This window comes from Ovis aries, chromosome 1, assembly GCF_016772045.2.
Source record: "Ovis aries strain OAR_USU_Benz2616 breed Rambouillet chromosome 1, ARS-UI_Ramb_v3.0, whole genome shotgun sequence".
NCBI classification, from domain to species: Eukaryota; Metazoa; Chordata; class Mammalia; order Artiodactyla; family Bovidae; genus Ovis; species Ovis aries.
Genome location: NC_056054.1, coordinates 147,029,349 through 147,050,672, shown reverse-complemented (window position 1 = coordinate 147,050,672; position 21,324 = coordinate 147,029,349). Strand labels below are relative to the sequence as shown.

Sequence of the window (21,324 nt, the reverse complement as noted above, 5' to 3'; positions counted from 1 at the left end):
CTGAATTCCCTCAGGCCTCTCAGGTTCTGTGAGCCCTCTGTGGACCTCCCACCACATCTGGTTTATGACACCTAAGTCGCAATGTCATCATCCTCCCTCCTGCCTCTGTTACTGTATTTCCTTAATCCTCCCTTTTTCTCCTTTCACTATCACTGTGTTGTTTCAGGTTCAATCTTCTGAACCTGATCTGTTACAAACATTCCCAGCAATCTTGCCTTCATCTGCCTTCATTAGCACTGTTTCCTGTTAATTCCCCTTGCCCAGTGGAGCCGGAATGCAATTTTGAAATACATATTGATCATGGCTCTGAGCCTCTGAAGATCCCATTTTTCAATAGAACCCACCATATTTAAAATAGCAAGTCCAAACTGGGCAATGCACATGAAGCCCACAACCTCCAGGGACTTGCAGCCCCCCATTCATACTTCTTGGTGCCACATGCTATAAGTCACTCTGTCAACTCATCTAACAGTCACCAATACTGCATTCTCTATATGTCCTTATTATATTAGCCTGGAATATGTCCCTCCTCCCCTTGTCAGTTTGCTGAGGTTCGCCTGCTGTGTCTTCCATGAACTCTTTGTTCTATATCAATACCACAGTTAAGCATCTAATGTGTGTGTGTGTGTGTTAGTTGCTCAGTCGTGTCCAACTCTTTGCAACCCCATGGGCTGTATCCCACCAGGCTTTCTCTGTCCATGGATTCTTCCAGGCAAGAATACTGGAGTGGGTTGCCATTCCCTTCTCCAAGCACCTGATATGAGGTAATACAATTATCTCTTGTTTATATCAGGGGTCAGCAAATTATGGCTCTGGGTCTGAATTTGGTGTGCCACCTGTTTTTGTAAGTAAAGATTTATTCAAATACAGCCGGACTCACTTGTTTACATGTTGCCCAAGACTGCTTTCCCACTAGAATAACAGAGCTGAGTAGTTGAAACAAAAAGTATATATCTCAAAAAGCCAAGATGTTTACCCTCTGAGCCTTTATAGAAATAGTTTACTAACTCCTGGCTTTAATGATTGTTTCCCACAATAGAATGTGAGATCCTAGGGTTAGAGTCAATGTGATTTATGAATTAATAATTGAATACATGAATTTTTGTAATGCAATAATGTAATTTATTAGATTAGATCCATAAATTCAATATATGAGTTATTGATCTTTAAAAATATCACCAAAAAGTATCTAAAGAAGAGTGGGATGGCTTACCAAATAAATAAATGTCAGATTTCAGTTCAGTCCTTGATGACTTGAGAGAAAGTTTTGGGCCCTGGACATTGTCCTCTGGTAAAGGAGAAGACTGAGAAAGAAGGAGAACCAGAGAGCTCTCTTGGTTCTCAAAAGTGTGAATTAGCTGTTCACAGAAAAGTGAAAATGAGGATTACGATTAAGCAAAGAAACCTCTTCTCAGCTTGAAAAGGACAAAGGACTTGCAATGTAATCCAGTGAGAATCATGTAAATATTAAGTGACTATTTCTGTTCATTTGTTTTCCTTTTTTCAAATATCCCAGTCTCCAATTCTGGGGTCATGGAGGGGTGGTTGGTGAAGCTAGTTAAAATCCAAACCATAGCACAGACCAGGAAAAAGCAGAGAAAGCCTGAAGAAGAGAGTAGGAAAGTCAGACTAACCAGATCAAGAATGCCAATAGCATGTTTCCTGGCCACAGAAGGTGAGAAAGAAGCAGAACTCAGGCCTTGCTTCTCTCTAAAGGACTGGCCACTTTCAGATCTATCCTTTGCTTCTTACTGGGCTTCAAAAATCTTCAGGATGTCGAAAGAAAGAGGAGACAGCCTATAGGCAGCCCTTGTTGCTAGGCCCCTTCTCTATTTTCCTCAGCTCCTGGACCCTCTAGTATTTTATTATGTGGTTTAGGAGTTCAAATAGGTTTGTTTGCACACGCGCATGTGCTTGTGTGTGTGTGTGTGTGTGCACGTGTGTGTGTGCATGTGCGTGTGCGTGCGTGTGTGTGTGCATGTGTGTGTGCATGTGTGCGTGCATGCGTGTGCGTGTGTGTGTGTTTGGAGTGAGTGAGTAGAATATCTGGAGTAGGAGGAGCAGAGGAATTGAATTTAAGTTCATTTGTCCTCTTTCGTGACACAAAACTGTCCCCTTAATATAAAATGGAAGTTAAATACAGTTTTTGCAAGCCCTAGTATCTTCCTTTCTTCAATAATACCTTTTTGAAGACAAGGAAGAAAGAGACAAAGTTCAGATGTATTAACATGAAAATATCACTAACATGAATATATGTGTATAATATAATTGTATTTACATATCTATAATATGGTAACATTATATATAATATGTTCAACGCATATTAATCACTGTAACCAGCACTGTGTTTTGGTTCTGCTTCATTTCTTATTGTGGGATAGCTAAATCTGTCCCATACAGACTAGATCAGCTTCAATGCATAAAGATATCTTATGAGATTTTTAGTTTTTAAGGACGCTAACACCCTTATAAAAATAACTACAAATGACTTTGACTTGCTTAGAGGTCTCTGAAATATACATATGTCATTTTAAGATTCATTATGGGCCAGTAATCATGACTCAACCTTCTCCACTAAATAATTAGCATTCCAAACACAAGTCTGAACCGAATGCCAGGATGTGAATTGTTAATCCCACTTCCTGTTGGAAAACTTGATACATATGAAAAATTCTTTCAGCCTCTGATGATATCAGAACATTTACTTTTAAAAGTGCTTTTCTGAGGGAATCATAGTAGCATAAAAATACCGTCTATTCCTTTTGAACCATGGAAGTCAAGCTGTAGAAAATTTTCACTTGACCCGTACTTCAAACATACTCTAATATTTCTAGTGTCAAATATGGAGATTTATTTTTAATAACTTCAAAAGTGATAACACAGTTGGTTTAGGTTTAAGACAAAATAAGAAAAGCTAAAGACGACTAGATGCAGACTTTCTGTAACCAACATCAATTTCCAAGGCTCCAGATATCTGTGATACAGCTTGCATTTAAATATTTTAAATTTTAACAGGTCAGCCACATCACTCTTCAAAGCATGTTTTTATCAACAGTTTTATCAGTGAATTTGTCCAGTTTTTACATTATTCTGAAGACTTCAGACATTTCCTCACTCTTCCTTTTATTAGGAATGTTTAAGAAGGCTAGGAGTTGGACATGACTGAGCGACTTACTTACACTTTTCACTTTCATGCCTTGGAGAAGGAAATGGCAACCCACTCCAGTGATCTTGCCTGGAGAGTCCCAGGGATGGGGGAGCTTGGTGGGCTGCCGTCTCTGGGGTTGCACAGAGTCAGACACGACCAAAGCGACTTAGCAACAGCAGCAGCAAGGGTTTTTAGGAATTTAATCACTCTTCAGTACATGTGTTTATAGCTTCCTGGTTTGCAGTGTCGATTCTACAGACAACCTACCAGTATTTGAATCCCAACTCTGTCACTCACTCACTTTCTATACCCATCAACACATTTCTTGTCCTCTCTCAGGCAATTCCATTTCCTAATCTGTAAAATCTGGATAATAATAGTAACTACTCTGTAGATTATTAGAAGGAGTTAATAATATATATAAAGAAGTCAGTGCCTCACATTATAAACAAAAGGTAAGTATTCATTTTTATTACAGATACGTGTATACACATGAATACATACATAGGTATCCAGTTATATAAATTATAAATCCATATTTTCATTTGAAGTGAATTGTTCCTCAAGTAATCATTATTTGCATCTTAAGTTTCCTTGGTTGACTGTATGTCAGAATGGAAACCATGACAGTGACTCTGATGGGCTTCCCAGTGGCACTAGGTGTAGAGAATCTGCCTGCCTGCACAGAAGACATAGGAGATGAGGGTTCCATCCCTTGGTCGGGAAGACACCCGGAAGGAGGCCATGGCAACCCGCTCCAGTATTCTTGCCTGGGGAATCCCATGCACAGAGGAGTCTGGGCTCCAGTAGGGGTTTCCAAGAGTCAGACACGACTGAGCATGCACACACTCACACATTCCACACACACACAAGTTAAATGTCAGGTTCTTCCCAGCTAAATGAGAAGCATGGTTTTTACATTTTAACAAAGAAAATGAAACCATGAAGGAAATCTTTTCCGAATCTGCAGTGCCGGTCTGTTTCTTGTGGATCTGACAGTATTCCTGCATCATCACCTCTTTTGCTGAATTATCAGTTGGAATCAAGGTTGGAAGAGGACCTCAGGACTGCCACTGCTGAACTTATGTCTGTGTCTCTGGCACTGGTGGTTCAGGCTTCCCATTAATAACTGCTGATGTCCTTTGCATTCCTAGTACAGAGTGAAAGAGGATTAACATCTGTTGTTCCAAAAAAAAAAAAAAACATTAACACTCATATTTCTTACAGTGGACATCACTATTTTACCAGATTTAATTCAGTAGCTTTCTTTTGTTTATATAGGGATTTATGGCATTTTACATTGTCACCATCAGAAATTGTTGACAAGCTTACAGAACTGTGGACTGAAACACTGATGAGGCTCTCCACAAAATGTCACAGAGCCCAAGACGCACTCTCTCTGAGACATGGTTTTGGAGAAAAGTATGCAAATGTGCTTACTGTGAAGGTTCCTTTATCTAAGTAAAGAGCTTGTTCCATTTTTTAATGAAATTGTGAGAAGAATTTAATGGGTTTTTTAATGGGTCAAAAACTAAGAAATGCAAACTCTCTTAACTCGAGTATTCTGTAAGCTATTAAAATACTGAAAAATACAAGTATCCACCTTTTTAGAATCTTCCCTGGTGGCTCAGAGCTTGAAGCGTCTGCCTCCAATGCGGGAGACCTGGGTTCAATCCCTGGGTCGGGAAGATCCCCTGGAGAAGGAAATGGCAATCCACTCCAGTATTCTTGCCTGGAGAATCCCATGGATGGAGAAGCCTAGTAGGTTACAGTCCACAGGGTCGCAAAGAGTCGGACACGACTGAGCAACTTCACCTCACCTCACCTCACCTCACCTTTTTAGAGTCCTTGTTTGGTTTTTAGTCTATGACTGAAGAAGCAGTAAAGCATTAGAAACTACAGTGTTTTAAGTCTCTGCCTGTTTACAGTGTAATGGCTATATAAACTGAGGTGTGTCCCAGAACATTACATTTTACTTGCCTTGTCTATAAAATAAAAAGAATGATAATATCTTTCAGCATAATTGACCAAATTATTTGTAAGGATAATAAGATGAAGAATGGGTTGGAATACGGAATAGGCAATGTTATTTGCTACTTATATAACACTTGCTTTTATACGTGTTTTTTTTTCTTTAGGCCAGGACTTCTCAACATCAGTGAACCTGCCACACAGCCATGGCTGGCAGACACATGGCCTAACACTGGGAACAATCACAACGACTGCTCCATCAATTGCTGCACGGCAGGCAATGGGAACAGTGACAGCAACTTGACCACGTATAGTCGCCCAGGTTAGAGGCACAGAGATAGCTTGATACACAAGCTCGGCATTGTTAGGAACAGGCCATGAGGCGATAACTTCCCTTTTCTTCTCCCTAAGTTGGAAAGGAAATTTAATCAATATGTTCATGAAATATTAACCACTGTTTAGCAAATTAGCCTGATTCAAGTTATGTTCTCCATCCTTAGATCTCCACACCTCACTCTGCACCCAAAAATGTTTCCCAATATATGAAGGGAGAATGGAGGATATAAATTCTAGAATAAATAGCAAATAAGGAAAAATGAAATTCTGTAGAAGTAGTTATCCTCATAAAAATGTGTGTAATTATATTTTTAGTAGATTGTAGTTATTTAGAGTATTTATTTTAAAGATTTTGAGGGCAAAGCAAATCAAAAGACCAACCAACAAATATATAGTCTGAGGGATCCAAATTTTTAATGGCAGTAACAACAGCAATAAGAATAATTATATGGTGGCAAAAAATGATTTTAAATTAAAGCTAACTGAAATTCAAAAATGTTATTGTATAATAGTAAATTTTTGTAGGATACAAGAAATATATACCTTTTGCAGCTGTGTATGCTAATACTTGGAGAAGGCAATGGCAACCCACTCTAGTACTCTTGCCTGGAAAATCGCATGGACAGAGGAGCCTGGTAGGCTGCAGTCCATGGGGTCCCGAAGAGTCAAACACAACTGAGCGACTTCCCTTTCACTTTTCACTTTCATGCATTGGAGAAGGAAATGGCAACCCACTCCAGTGTTCTTGCCTGGAGAATCCCAGGGATGGCAGAGCCTGGTGGGCTGCCATCTATGGGGTTGCACAGAGTCGGGCACAACTGAAGTGACTTAGTAGTAGTAGTATGCTAATACTAATTGTGTCTTTGGGGTTCAGAAATATGTGTGGTGAATTACTTGATAATATTTCATGCTAAAACATGACAGTAAACTTTGGATGTAGAGTATGCAATATTTAAAAGAATAAAATTGTAAGTAATTCTTAAAAAAAAACCTTTCAGCACGCATTCACAATATAGGAAATATTAGAAGAGTCATGAAGAATCAAAATATATGACTATAAAAATAACCCATGGAATTAAGAAAAAGGAAAATAAAATATGGTGTTTAAGTAAAAATTATGATGTACCGTAAAGAACAAATTGTAGTCTCCACTGAATTTGGATATGAAAATGATGCAATCATGTGACCAAGTCCCTATTCTTCAGAGGTCGGTGTTCTAGTTATCTAGGCAGAGAAGTGCTCACATAATTATAAGTAAAAGAAAGATTATGCTGAGGCCAGTAAGAGAAGAAAGTGACAACATTTTTGTAAATTAATATGAAGAGCTGAGTTATCCAGCATGGTAGCCTCTGGCTTCAGGTGGCTATTTAAATAAAATATCATTTAAAATCCAGTTCCTCATATGCACTAGCCACATTCTGAGTACTCAGTAGCCACATGTGGCTATTGTATTAGAGAGTACAAAATAGAACATGTTCATCTCAGAAAGTTCTGTTGGATAGCACTCATATGGAAATACTGGCAAAGAAAAATGAGATTGCCAAAACTATATTGCCATTAAAAATATTTTAACAACTCTTACATGAAGCTTAATACCTAAAAATTAGAAATAAAATTACTAAAAGCCAGATTAATTAAATACCTCTGATCCCTGATCTTTTGTTGTTAAAATACAAGGTAATTGAATTCATTAGAGTAGAGAAGTTGCCAATTTTTCTTAAAACTATATTCATTTTTACATCTTCAGTAGTAGCCATATTAATTCATCAATTCTTACGATTTAGTCGAAAACTCATCCTCAAGGTGAACTTGTTAATGTTGCAGCCACTATGCATAAAATAGTGGTATTTTTACTATTATAATGTAACTAAATTTTTATTTAGTATTTTAGTTTTAAATGATGATTTTAGTTCTTCCTGCTATTTTAATATTTTCAAATGCAGATCTTAAGTATTTCTGTCTCTTAAATTAGAGTGAAATTGAAATATTAGACAGATTATTACAGGTGTTATTTGATTAAATTGCCCTGGGTACTATGATTCATTTGGCCATCATTATTGTCATTTTATATATCTTGAGGTATCATTATGAAACCATACAAAATGACTATATAATAGCTTTTCTTGATAATTATTATCTTGCGTGACCAAAGGAAAAAACTAATAAAATTCTCCTGAGTATTGTTTACTATCACTTTACCTCTGTTCCTCATTTTTTTGAATAGAGGTATTTTGTACAATATTGAAATCTCAAGTTATCTGATCTGAGGGCAGAGGTTTTTTGGGGGAGGGAGAAGGTCTGGACTAAACCTAGTAGCCTTGTTCTGTTGCTTTAACAGCTAGCTCGTAACTTCAAATAGTTCAGTAATTCCAGATTAGAAAATATAAACTTGGCACATAAAGATATTCATGTATATATTCTCTTAGTGCCTTTCTCATTAATGTGATTGTTAAAGGAAAATTACTTAAATTGAGTTCATTATTTATAAACTACATAACACTAACTGAAGTTCAGAATTATTTAGTCTCCATATAAATTATATGTCCTCTCTTACTCCCTGAATTTTTTTTTTTTGAAAGAACATTTGATTCTGTTCTTTAGAAAGGACATGAGAATACATGGTCCTTTTTATTCATCGTATTTAAGCCCATTTATACTTTATATAACAATTTTACTGTGACTCGCAAAGCTTCTTACAAAGAAATTTAAAACGAATAACCATGCGGAATGACTTTTTCCTTTTCCTCTCCATTGCACGTAGCTGATTGTATAGCAAATTATAACAACCAACTGGATAACAAACAAACAAATCTGATGCTCCCTGAGTCAACTGTTTATGGTGATGTGGACCTTAGTAACAAAATCAATGAGATGAAAACCTTCAATAGCCCAAATCTGAAGGATGGGCGTTTTGTCAATCCATCAGGGCAGCCCACCCCTTATGCCACCACCCAGCTCATCCAGTCAAACCTCAGCAACAACATGAACAATGGCAGTGGAGACTCTGGCGAGAAGCTCTGGAAGCCACCCGGACAGCAGAAACAAGAAGTGGCACCGATTCAGTATAACATCGTGGAGCAGAACAAACTGAACAAAGGTGAGGGGACTTGCCCTTATTCCCACCGTTTTCTGTATTGGCTTCCTCAACCCGTCAGCACCACATGCCAACGCTTGTCTGGAACTCGCGAGTGAGATCCGTCTTTTGTCACTAAGGTTTTCTGATTTCTTTGGTTTCAAAATTTCCAGTGTTGAAAAGTTAATTAGCACAACAATAACCTTGGAAAATTGATTTTATAATAATATATAAGTATTTCCAAATGGTTTTGAGATTAATTTAAATTTAATCGTAGGTGAGGGATTGCTCCGGACAGAATCTTTTATTCATAAGGCAGACGTACAGCCGTCACAATACCTCACCTTTTAAATAAATAGACTCTCCCATTCTTTCCACTCGAGAATGGAAGATAATTGCTTCTACATGGTCATATAAATGAGTGGCATTTTTATATCAAACTGAAAAAAAAATAAGCTTGAACTGGAGAAGTGGTTCAATTTTTTATATTTCTCCTACCTCTTGTGGTTACTAAGACTGCTGCAATGTATGATTTTAGACCCTAAATTTCTTTGACCTGATTGAAGTCTGTCAGGATAGAACCTAACGTAAATTGAGTTCAGTGTTAACTTATAACTGCAGAATAGTATTTTATGGCCTGAGGGGAATGTTTCTCTATTGTAAAATGGGTGAGTCGGAAGGGATAGGTATTTGATTTCTTTGTAGTTCCTTTAGGTTACTGCTTTAATAACATGATTTACAAAATTATACCTCTAGAAATAAAGGGAGTGCTCTAATTTGAATAAGTGAGGACAGTTTCGTATGAGTGTCCCGGTAAAGGATACATTTAATTGCAGATAATTAGAAACACAGATTTCTTTTTTGTTAGGCTTGAGTTGGAAATGTTTTTTTCAAAGCTAAATGTATTACAGTTGGAAATTACCAAGAGATAGTGTTATATGTTTTACTTTAATAAGTCAGCCATCTTGCTTTATTCCCAGTTTAAGAAAACATTTGATTGGTATAATAACCCAATTCAGTAGATATTTTCTAACCATTTTTTTTTCTTGAAGTATAGTTGAGGTACACTCTTGGAGCAGTTACAGGTGTGCAATGTAGTCATTCACAATTTTTAAAGGTTACACTCCATTCATAGTTATATAATACTGGCTACATTCCTTGTGTTGAACAGTATATCCTTGTAGCTTATTTGTATATAATAAAGGTATTAGTCCCTTACCTGTATGCCCCTCCCCCTATCCTCTCCCTGCTGATAACCACTAGTTTGTTCTATCTGTGAATCTGCTTCTTTTTGTTACATTCACTAGCTTGTTGGATTTTTTAGATTGCAACTATAAGTGATTTCAATGCAATATTTGTCTTTCTCCATGTGACTTTTTTCACTTAGCATAATATATGAGTTCATGGCAAAGATGAATAGGAGAGGTTCTGTAATCAGAGAGTTTACAGTGGGAGTTCAAACTATTGTCATATTATTCCTGCAGAGTATACGGTTTTATTGTGGACTTTGGAACAGTCTGACAGTCCTCTGTACAAATATTTCAGAGCTGTGATATATTGTTTATACTGCTTATAAACAGACTTGGTATGTCAAACTATAGTAAAGACACTGGAATGCAGCTAGACTGATAGACTATTACTCAGTACATTCCAGGGGTGAGTTTTTCACTCGGATTTTCACCTCTCCCTAAGCAATCAGAAGTATTTGTGGAAGACTGAAATACTTCGTCTTCTTATCTGTATTTTTAATTAGACATAATCTTCCTGGCAAGTTTCAGGTTTATGTTTTATTATTTTTTAATGATTCACAGATATGACATTTTCTCAATTTATTATTATTAAAATTATTTTGTTACCATATTTTTAAAGATAAGAAGTCAAGCAAAGCTGACTTATGCCTTAGCTGATTTATAAGTGTTTTAAAGAAAAGAAATAGTCCCTGGTAGGATTCATTCACACTTATGTTTAGCCTGATTCATGTAAAGAAGACACAGAGAGTTTGTAGTTTACATATCTTAAAGTAGACAAGTTTAAAGATCTTCATTTTTTCTTGACGTTTCATCCTAAACATGTGTCCATCTTAGCAAGTGATCAATATGGTAATTTAAAAGCTTAATCCTTGGTAAATGATTGAGGCACCAAAATAAATGTGTAACTTTTTTTTTTCCCATCTGAAATGTCCAGATTATCGTGCAAATGACACAATTGCTCCGACTATCCCATACAACCAGTCATATGACCAGAATACTGGAGGATCCTACAACAGTTCAGACCGGGGAAGTAGTACATCAGGTAAGTAAGGGAAACCAAGGAGAAGGCCAATCTCTCCTTTAAAGAGCTGGTACATTCCTTTAGCTTGAATGCTAATGATCTGAAATATGACATGTCTAATCACTTTATATGATTTGAATCTTTAGGCATAGGTCTTGTCTCTGCAAAGTGAACTACTGTCCACTCATTGAACCATTTTATGTCCTATTTGGTAATGAAGATTGAGGCTCCTATTTTCTTCCTTTTTAAGGAGCTCTATTAAATCCCGAAGCATGACTGAATCTTTAAAGGCAGTTGAAACACTTTTTCTATTTCAGAAAAAATATAACTAAAAATATTGCACATCCAGTTAATCTGCTAACTGTGTTACCATTTGAAGGTAGTCTGTTAAAGCATATGAAACTTCAGCACACTTGAGTAGAATCAAAAGCCCAAGAGATAGTATCATGAGATTTAGGTACAATTGGAACCTGCCTCCGTTAATGATCTCTCTATCCCGTACTTAGTTCTTGCTCTAAAATCTCGTGAAGCAACCTCCCGACGTCAGTGTGTGCGAGCCTCAGAAGCTACACCGCGGCCTCTCCCCTGTGGTTTTCATGCTGTTGCAGCTGTTTGCCAGCTGTTTTCCTGATAGCGGCTGCAGATGGGAGCTTGCTGGCACTTAAGCCCTGTTTTTCTAATTAAAGGCAGTTCATTATTAGAACGAACATGTGGCAAGTCACACCACAATGAGGACAAAACCAATTGATCTTGACTCTAGTTTGTTTCTCCAGGAGAGGGTAGATATATTACTTCCTAGAAACTGGATTAAAGTTGCCAGTAGGTGCTTTTAGCCAAATGTCTCTACCCCTCTTCTGTAATGAATATGGTATTTGCATTTTACCATCTTGCGTTGATGAAGGCATGCTGATTGGGCATTTTCTAGCCTGTGTTTTGTCACTGATTGAAATTGTTTCTAGTTGAATTAAGGAGGTTAGGAATAGCTCTATACCTTTTTAGGTCTACTCTTGTTTTACTATGTATTGTTTGATTGTTTTTTAACAAATCTTATCAAATGACTTTTTATATTTTTTAAAGTAGGTAAACTCTAAACTATAAAATAGATTCTGGAAAAGAGCTAGATTGACAGATTGTTACTCAGTACATTCCAGGGGTGAGTTTGCTATTTGGATTCTCACCTCTGCCTAAGTAGGCAGAAGCATTAAGCATTTCTAAATTAAGAGAAAATTTTCAAAGATGTCCTCTTGGGACAACTATACAATGTGTTTTTATATTTGATATCCCATGCCATTTCTTCTTTGAATTCTTAGGCACTTAAAGAGAAAAATGTCTTAATGAAAAAAAAAAAAAAGATTCTAGGTTGTTATTCAATTGCCTTTCTCCATCCCTCAGTTTAGATACATAGATCCTAATGCTCTGCTGCTATGTGGTATTTAGTATTCTGTGAATATGTGGTAAAAAGGTCCCATGATGCGAAATCTGGTGGTAACTAGGGGAGAGAATAAGGCAATTAAATGAAGTATAGGCGAGATTTGTGATGTAAGGCTTTTCAGGACAGGTAGAGTTGTTACAGTGGATGACTGCCAGGAAATCAAGACAAAGGCTGTGAGTACAGTCAGCTCCTCAGTACACGCACAGCCATTCCAAGACAAGACAAGTGAGTGGAGGAAGAGAGAACAGAGGCAGAAGCCTGGCCGTCATAACTTACAAATAACAGCCTGTCCCTCAGCCCACACCTGGTGCAGTAACAGACTAGTGCAAGGATGTCTGGCTTCACAAACACTGTCATTTGAAAATTCCCAAGGGACTTAAAAACTAAGTCTCATTGAATATATTCAGACCTGTTTCATATACTGTGTGAGTTGGATCTGTTTCAGAAAGGTGTTTTTCTGTTTTTAAAAAGAAGACAGTTTGCTGAATTTAAGGGCTCATATGAGAAAAATAATTATAGACTTATTGTCTGTAATCTATGTAATAATGTAGAATATATCCTATTGGAGGAGGAGGATAATGACCATTTTATCTCCAAATATCTTTTGACCTAACATTATTTTAAAATGAGTATACCAAAATGTGCAGCTACCTATGTTTAAAGAATATACCAAATCTAATACCAGAATGTTGGGCAACTTGAATAATTGAGCTATTTTAAACTTCTAAGAATGTTCAAGCAACATTATTTCACTCTAAGCCATAATTTTATAGAAACAGTGGCTAAAAACACTTCGGCTCCTTTTTAAAAACCATTTTTCTGCTTCTTTTGTTGTTAGATATATTAGTTCTTCCAGCAATTATTTTCATCTGCACCTGTCTTTCTGACAAAACTAGTAATTTCATTGTGCCTAAAACGTTTCAGTGGACAAGTACAAATTATATATACTCGGTAATTTAATGCAACAGTGGAAATGTAATAGATCGTATCTGTATCATATTGTATTTTAGGTTCCAGCAATTAAATAATAGAAAGGCACTTCAGAAAGTATGTCTACAGCTCATTTGTTTTAGATGATAATCCATAATGCAATTAATTGCTGTAAGAAGATCACTATTAATGATATGACTTATAAAAATTCATTTATGGTTTTATTGCTCTTTCACTATTTATTTTGCACTTAAACTTGTCAGTATTCTGCATTTTCTTTTGTACAAAGTTCCGTTTAAAATTTAAGAAGAAAACTTTGTTTACCTCTGTATATAAATTATAAAATCATATTTACAGAACATAATCTGTGAATTATTAATATATGGATTATTAATCTGTGGATAATAGAAAAGCTTTAAAATTCAGAAATAAAAGTTGCCTTTTATTTCTTTCCAAGGGAGTCAAGGGCACAAGAAAGGGGCACGGACACCCAAAGTACCAAAGCAAGGTGGCATGAACTGGGCAGACCTACTGCCCCCTCCCCCAGCACATCCTCCTCCTCATAGCAACAGTGAAGAGTACAGCATCTCTGTAGACGAAAGGTAAGAGGGATTTTAGGACCAATGTAGGTGGAGCAATAGGATTCTCTAAACCAATATTAAGTAATTACTAAACTAAATCATCCCGGGAGACTGATTCTTAGGGTCCATGGACATTTGTCTCTGAATAAAACAATATTGATGGGTCAGCACGACTTAGAAACCCTCTTCAGTTTTGCAGCAAAAGTAATTCGTATCTTAGAAGCTTCTTTTGGAACTCATAATCATGAGTCATGAATACATACACACACACCCATTCACATACACACACACAGTTTACATATTTATAAGTATTTAAAATTATATACATATAATTAACACATGATCATGACTATATATGAGATCACATATATCACTATATTTGATTTTGTATTTTTCAAATATCAAAACTTCTGTTGTATATCTCTGAATTTTCATATATTAAGTGTATGGATTTATACCACAGCTCCAGCATCCTGAAAACTGTTTGCTGTCAGATATTATCACATTCTGCTGAAAACTGTGGAAGTTTAAACTTTGCTGAATTGTTTCCCACACAGATTTAACTAGTGTAAAGAACCCACATGACAGCAATTAGAGAGTTAGCATGTTTCCTCCTCACGCCAGGGTCTGTAGAACTAGATGTGGTACCACCCAACAAAACAAAAACAGCAGCTTCACTCGGGTGATCAGTGGAAGAGAACGCCTTTGATATAGAGAATTAACTCAGAAAATGCAGAATCGGCCCAGAAATAGTCTTTCTAAAGACTGCTATTGAAATAAAGACATTATTCTTTCATTATCCACAAAAACGAAACAAAAAACAGTTTTAGAGTTCCAACTATGACAGGAAACAAAGTCTCTTTACTTTTATTTTCTAATCACTGGATTAGCAAATACTGAACCATTGATCCCCAGAAAAATGCAAGGGTAGGTTCCTGTAAGCTCTGGTTACATTTTTGTCAGTCTGTCCATACATAGACGGAGAAGGCAAGGGCAACTCACTCCAGTACTCTTGCCTGGAAAATCCCATGGATGAAGGAGCCTGGTAGGCTGCAGTCCATGGGGTCGCTAAGAGTGGGGCACGACTGAGCGACTTCCCTTTCACTTTTCACTTTAATGCGTTGGAGAAGGAAGTGGCAACCCACTCCAGTGTTCTTGCCTGGAGAATCCCAGGGACGGGGGAGCCTGGTGGGCTGCCGTCTATGGGGTCGCACAGAGTCGGACACGACTGAAGTGACTTAGCAGCAGCAGCAGCAGCAGCAGCAGCCATACATAGAACTTCCCTGGTGGCTCAGATGGTAATCTGCCTGCAGTGCAGAAGACCTGGGTTCAACCCCTGGGTAAGAAAGATCCCTGGAGATGGAAATGGAGATCCATACATAACCTTCTGTTGTCTGTGTTTTTGTTTAAAGACACCTTATTTAATATATATTGTTGATTCATTAACATTGAATTCCCAGGCGACAGCACTGTAAGTCATTCCTGAGTAAAGCTTATCTAATTTGCATGTTTTCTCCACTGAGGGACATTATAGCCTTCTTGCCCTTGGGAACCCCAGACAGCCCTAAAGAAGTACACCTGGGGGTCGTTTTTACCAGGGAACTCACCATCATAAGGGCTTCCCTGGTCGCTCAGTCGGTAAACAATCTGCCTACTAGTGCAGGAGACCTGGATTTGATCCCTGGGTCAGGACAGTCCCAGGAGCAGAAAATGGCAAGCAACTCCAGTATTCTTGCCAGATTATACAGATACTTGCCTGTGTTGTTTAGGTCCTCATATTTTATTCTGTAGGCAACTAAAGAGCCACTTATTACCCTAAAACAGGTGACTAACTGGAGAGTGGTGCTCATTATAATAAAAAGCAATGTGAGGAATAGATTCTAGAGATTTTTAGAAGTAGGGTAGACTGTATTAGTGTTTTTCTTTACCTGTGGCGGATTCATGTTGATGTATGGCAAAACCAATGCAATATTGTAAGTATTGTAAATACAATATTGTAATTAACCTCCAATTAAAATAAATACATTTATATTAAAAATAAAATTAAATTAAAAAAGAAGTAGAGTAGAAATGAACTGGAGAACAGTTTAAGGTAGAAGAGAAGAATGTCAAAATGAGTACAACAGACATAGGAAACACAGGAGGAAGCTCACAGATAGTGGGATTTGTTCATTAAAAGAAGATATAAAGATGCAAAGAAATCATGTTATATGAGTATCGACTTGCCTGAGTTCTGGTAAACAAGGTAGAGAATAAATAAGATAGAAGGGTAACATGAACATGATTTATATAATGTACCAAGTTACTGCCATTCTAATTAGTAACTGTGTACCCTGAGGTAAAAGGGAAAGGAACAAATGTTCACCAGATTCATTTAGAGCTTCCACATAGCTCTAACTGTGGAGGAAAGGGGGCATTTTATAGTTTGTTGATTATTTTATTTATTGTGTTTTTCATTCACCATCCTAAATGCAACCCAACTGTACTATATTTTGTGCTCAACCAACGAAATAGTGATCTATTATGATTTTAGAGGAAAAGTTGATTGTATTGGGCTAATAAGTTGATCTCCAATGTATCTCCCTCCAGAGGGATTTTCAAGAGTAATTTTTCTCAGAGTTTAGCGTATTGTCTTTGGATTATTTTCAAGACCATCCTGAATAGTCCTTTAGAGATCATGTTGAGTTGGAGGGATTGAAGAGATCAAACACATTTGGGGTTTACTAAATTAAACTTTGTTAGATTTCTTTATTGCATGACTTCTCAGAGCCTATAATGAGCCAACTGAATTGTAATCCCATGGAGAAAACTTTGTTATCTATAGCAATGCACACATCTTTATGACAGTGAGCTATTTTTTTAAAAAAAACAATACCTCCTGTGATTTTTTGGAAATTCTTATTTATTTATTCATGGCTTCACTGGGTCTTTGGTGCTGTGTGTGGCCTTTCTGTCTTTGTAGGGAGCAGGGCCTGCCCCCTAGTTGGGGTACGTGGGCTTCTCATTGTGGTGACTGCTCTTGTTGAGGAGCATAGACTCTGGGTGAGGGGCTTCAGTAGCTCCAGCACACAGGCTCAGTAGTTGTGGCACACGAGCTCAATTGCCCAGCAGCGTGTGGGATCTTCCCAGACCAGGGATTGAACCCATGTCCCCTACATTGGCAGGTGAGTTCTTAACCACTGGACCACGAGGGGAGTCCCAATAAGACCTTCTGAAGGTGGCCTGAAAGCAATTCAACACTAATATTTCGCTCACTCTACAGATAGTTCATTGGAACAACATGAAGTGAGTCTAAGTGTCCTTATGATTTGTTCTAGCTATGACCAGGAAATGCCATGCCCCGTGCCCCCTGCACGGATGTATCTGCAACAGGGTGAACTAGAAGAGGAGGACGATGAACGAGGTCCCACTCCCCCTGTGCGGGGAGCCGCCTCTTCTCCGGCTGCTGTGTCTTACAGCCATCAGTCCACCGCCACTCTCACGCCCTCTCCGCAGGAAGAACTCCAGCCCATGCTACAGGATTGTCCCGAGGAGGTGGGCCATGGGCAGCACCAGCCTGACAGGAGGTATGGGGGTCATTTGGCTTCTTCACTAACAGATTGGCTCGTTTCCACTCCTAAGTGGCATTTACAGAATGCTCTTACCCAAAGTACTTTTCAGGTCACGTGGGCTTTTTTTCTAGTATCATCACACAGGACGCCCTCCCTGGTAATTAGCATATCAAGTAATAGTCTTGATCAGAACATTAGATTAATTGATCCCAGTGAACTTGCAACCGTAAAATAATGTGCCTTAATTCTCACCCACTTAGGATAATTGCATTCATAAACACATGGAGACCATGTAGTAAATATATGGGTTGCTAATCTTTTTTTTTTTAATCTTAAAACATCTTATTGACGACGGGAGGTTTTGTCTTTTAGGTTTTTTTATGCGTGGCCATGCCATGTCTTTAGTCTGTGAAGGAGAGGCTTTCCTCCTGTCTTTTCAAATTCAGACTGCAGAGTGATTTGTTCTTTAAAAGCTGTAATGTTACAGGATGCATTTGGTATATTCATTTTGTGTTGACTTCAGGTATCTTAACTTTGGTTGAGATGTTAGCTTACAGTCCTTTTGTCTAAGCTACTAATACAGTATGTTTCAAATTACTTTTTAAATTAACCTATTTCCTCACCGTCCTCCTCTGTGTTACAAATGGTACCCAGTATCTTCCTCCTGGCAAACTCTTCTTTGTTCTTTTGAAAAGGTCAACCTCTTTATGTTTCTTGATCATGATCAAAAATCAGCTTTGTGTGTGTGTCTTAGACTTTTTAACCTATGTATTCAGCATTGCCAACCAGCACGTTTGTTAGGCACAAATCCTTCACTTGTCACTTCTACCACATAAAAGCTATTACTGCATCATATCAGCACTTCTCTCATTGTTGATGATTTTATTTGTAGTATTTTATTGTCCTTGACATATTATATATATATATATATATATTATTTTCTCTATCCCTAATTTCATTTGAAACTGAGTATATTATTTGCCCCAGAAGATCTCCCCCTCAATATTCTTGAATGAATAACAGATTCTGGTTTATGCTGCTTGAATTCTGTAGATCAAAACAGAATTTGCAGTGCTTTGAACTATTCTATCAGTAAGAGGTTATTACCAAATTTAACTCATATACTCTGTAAAATGAGGGAAGTAGTTAAATTTTCTTCTGCGTGACAAGGGGGAAGTCGGACTGCCAGACATTTAAATTTAATGTTATTAACCCATGGAACTTCAGGAAGATTGAGAACAAATAAGACATCTCTTTTCCCTATTAAGGTCACAACCATCTCTGCTGCCACTCTTATTCAGAGAAAATGAGATGCTAATAGAAGCTGTTAGCTCTGAAATATCTCAACATTCTTTTCTCATTCTTTCAAATTACCTATTTCCTCAGCATCCTCCTCTGTGTTACAAATGATACCCAGTATCTTCTTCCTGGAAAGCACTTATTTTGTTTTCCTTAGGTCAACCTCTTCACCTTTCTTGATCACAATCAAAAATCTGCTCGTCTATCTTGCCTTTTCAGCCTTTTCCTCTTGATTCAATCCTTTCTCCTTACAGTTAACCCTATTACTTTTTAAACTTCCCTTAGCCTCCCCTTTTTTATGCTGCTCGTTGTCTCTCCTACTCTGTAGGATTCTTTGATCACTTTTACTTTCCTAATTCTTATTCACACCTCAGTCCTCTGAATGCTGGCTTATACCATTCACTTCCATCAGGCTTCAGAAAGTAACCACTGAATCATCAATATAAAGCCTTCTCTTAGTTTTTCTCCATTATCTTACTACCATTTCCCAATTAAATTATTCACCAAGTCCCTTCATTTCTAACTCCAAAATACTCTTGATTTTGTTCCTATGTTTCCTTTCTTAGAGCCCCTCAGGCAGGCCCTCAGTCCTGGTCCCTTTAAATACGATTGTATCCCTGCATTGATCACCACTTACCTCACCTTCTCTGTCCACTCTCCACATTGTTTTTCTTTACCCACCAGTCTAGTAATGTTACTGCACATTCAGAGTCAAGTCTTACTATTTAGCCCTGTTTTAATCCCTTTAGAGTCCTTTTTCCTTTACTTACCTCTTCCCTCCCAACACTTCCACACATCTACTTTTCTGATTAGTCTGTTTGAAATTCCCTGAATTTACCTTGAGCTCACCAGCAGCTTGTCAGCAATGCCAGGAACCAGCCCACAGAAGGTAGTACTGGAGCTAGCAGCGGGGGTCAGGCTGCTCTTGCTTCCATGACTGTCACCAGAATCCTTAGTGTCCTCCCTGAGCACAGGTGTCTTGGTACATGCTGTTTCTCTTGATGGCCTGGCCAGCATTTCTCATCTTTCCAAGCTCTGTTCAGATGTACCACCTCTGCAACTTTCTTCTTGTTGCCTGGCAAAAATTTACTCATCTTGTTCTTTGCTCTTCGTAATGGTCTGTTCACCACTCTGTCGCCACAGTAATCAGGTTTTCATGTCGCATTAGCGCTGGCGATTTGTGTCTCTTTCCCTGTTTAAATCAAAAGCTCCTTAAGAGCAATACTTATGTCCTGCTCCCGTCATCATGTTCCACAAATGTTTCTTCAGTAAAAATCTGATAAGCGAAATCTTTTACTAGAGGAGAATGTGAAATTGACTTACTCGCTACTGTTTTAGGGGAGTGAATTCAAGGTGAACATGTATACTTAGGAAATGCACTGGGTATCTGTACCAAAAATCCTCTTTGACTACATTCAGCCTGTTTTAAAAGGTATGACTTTCAGTCTATGAAGATATTAAGAATCGTATCTCCAGGATTGCTGCTGGAAATAACCCTAGGCACTAATAAGACGTAAATGAAAGCCCATTAAATAGCATGGCAAAAAATAAAATAAATAATAAAATATTTAATTTGCCTGAAAATATTTTTTGAAAAAGAAGTAGATGAAAGCCCATTAAACAAAAAACTATCACTGTTCTTCTATGCTGAAGGTGTATCCTACATGTTTACCTTAGAAATTTTTGGAAATACAGATAAAGTGAAAATACAAAAGTACCAATGATCTCTGTAGTCAGAAATTGTCACTGCTAAGTCCTCAGTTAAGATCTTTTCTGACCTTCATCTCTATATAATCTCATATTGCTTTGAATTTGTGATGTGATGATATATTTGCCAATATAATCTTCTAAAGTAGTTTTCACTGAAGAGTGAATTTTTCCATGCCAATTTAGATATTCACCTTAAACAAATGTGTACTTTTATTTATTTTTAAAATTCCTTAATATTAGACATATGAGTCATGTATAGTTTTTTGATAGTATACATGATGCTATAAGTCCCACCTCTAGTGAAGTCTTTGAGTCAAGCCTCTTCTCAAACCCTTAGCCTATTCGGAAACCTACCCATTTAGTAGATGACTTCTGTTTCTTGTCACTCCACTAATGATACATTCATTAAAGACATATGGTTATTTCTCTATAAACTTCATTCCAAAGAATCAGACCCTTATAGCCAAGTACCTGTTCCTGCAGACTTTTACCGCTTGATGATCACACAGAGCAATGCACGTATCTCCAGCCATAAAGGCACTTTCCCACTTCCTCCAGCCATTTTCTCTTGTCTGTATTCCGGTAATGGTCCATAAGTGGTCTTGTTGCCTTTAGCCCTGCCCTCTCTTCATCCTAATCATCTTGCTGCAGACTGTGCCGAGGCATTTTCCTAAAATGCAACACTGATCAAGTCACTCCACTGCTTAAAATCTCTCAGTGACCTCTCATTTCCCTTCGAATAAAGGCAAAATTCCTTAATGGAGCAATCAAGGCTCTTTGTGATCTGACCCCTGCATGCCTCCCCAGGCTTAGCCATTTTCACTCCCCTCCTCGCTGTGGCTGTTGCCTTTACTCCAGATTTCCAAAGAGTAAAGTGCTGGGACAACCAGCACTCTCAGCTATGTTGAGGTCTTTCCATTGGCCGTCTCATCTTCTTGAGACACCATTATCCCCTCTCTTTTGTGGAGCTAATACTTGTGTATCCTTTCCATCCAAGATTAAATGGAAGATACTCTACATAC

General features: G+C 37.7%; 1 protein-coding gene across 16 annotated transcripts in view; it reads left to right on the top strand.

Annotated features, from left to right (window-relative positions):
* Positions 1–21,324, top strand: part of ROBO1 (roundabout guidance receptor 1) — a 1,286,018-nt gene that overhangs the window by 1,237,206 nt on the left and 27,488 nt on the right. For 9 of the 16 annotated variants that reach the window (XM_060416445.1, XM_060416443.1, XM_060416441.1 and 6 more), the window contains 5 exons: positions 5,287–5,441; positions 8,217–8,552; positions 10,713–10,820; positions 13,619–13,763; positions 17,060–17,308. In XM_060416445.1, the coding sequence (XP_060272428.1) occupies positions 5,287–5,441; positions 8,217–8,552; positions 10,713–10,820; positions 13,619–13,763; positions 17,060–17,308 (993 nt within the window). The remainder of the gene's footprint in view (positions 1–5,286; positions 5,442–8,216; positions 8,553–10,712; positions 10,821–13,618; positions 13,764–17,059; positions 17,309–21,324) is intronic. The other 7 variants (XM_060416459.1, XM_060416456.1, XM_060416454.1 and 4 more) reach the window with 1 other exon arrangement.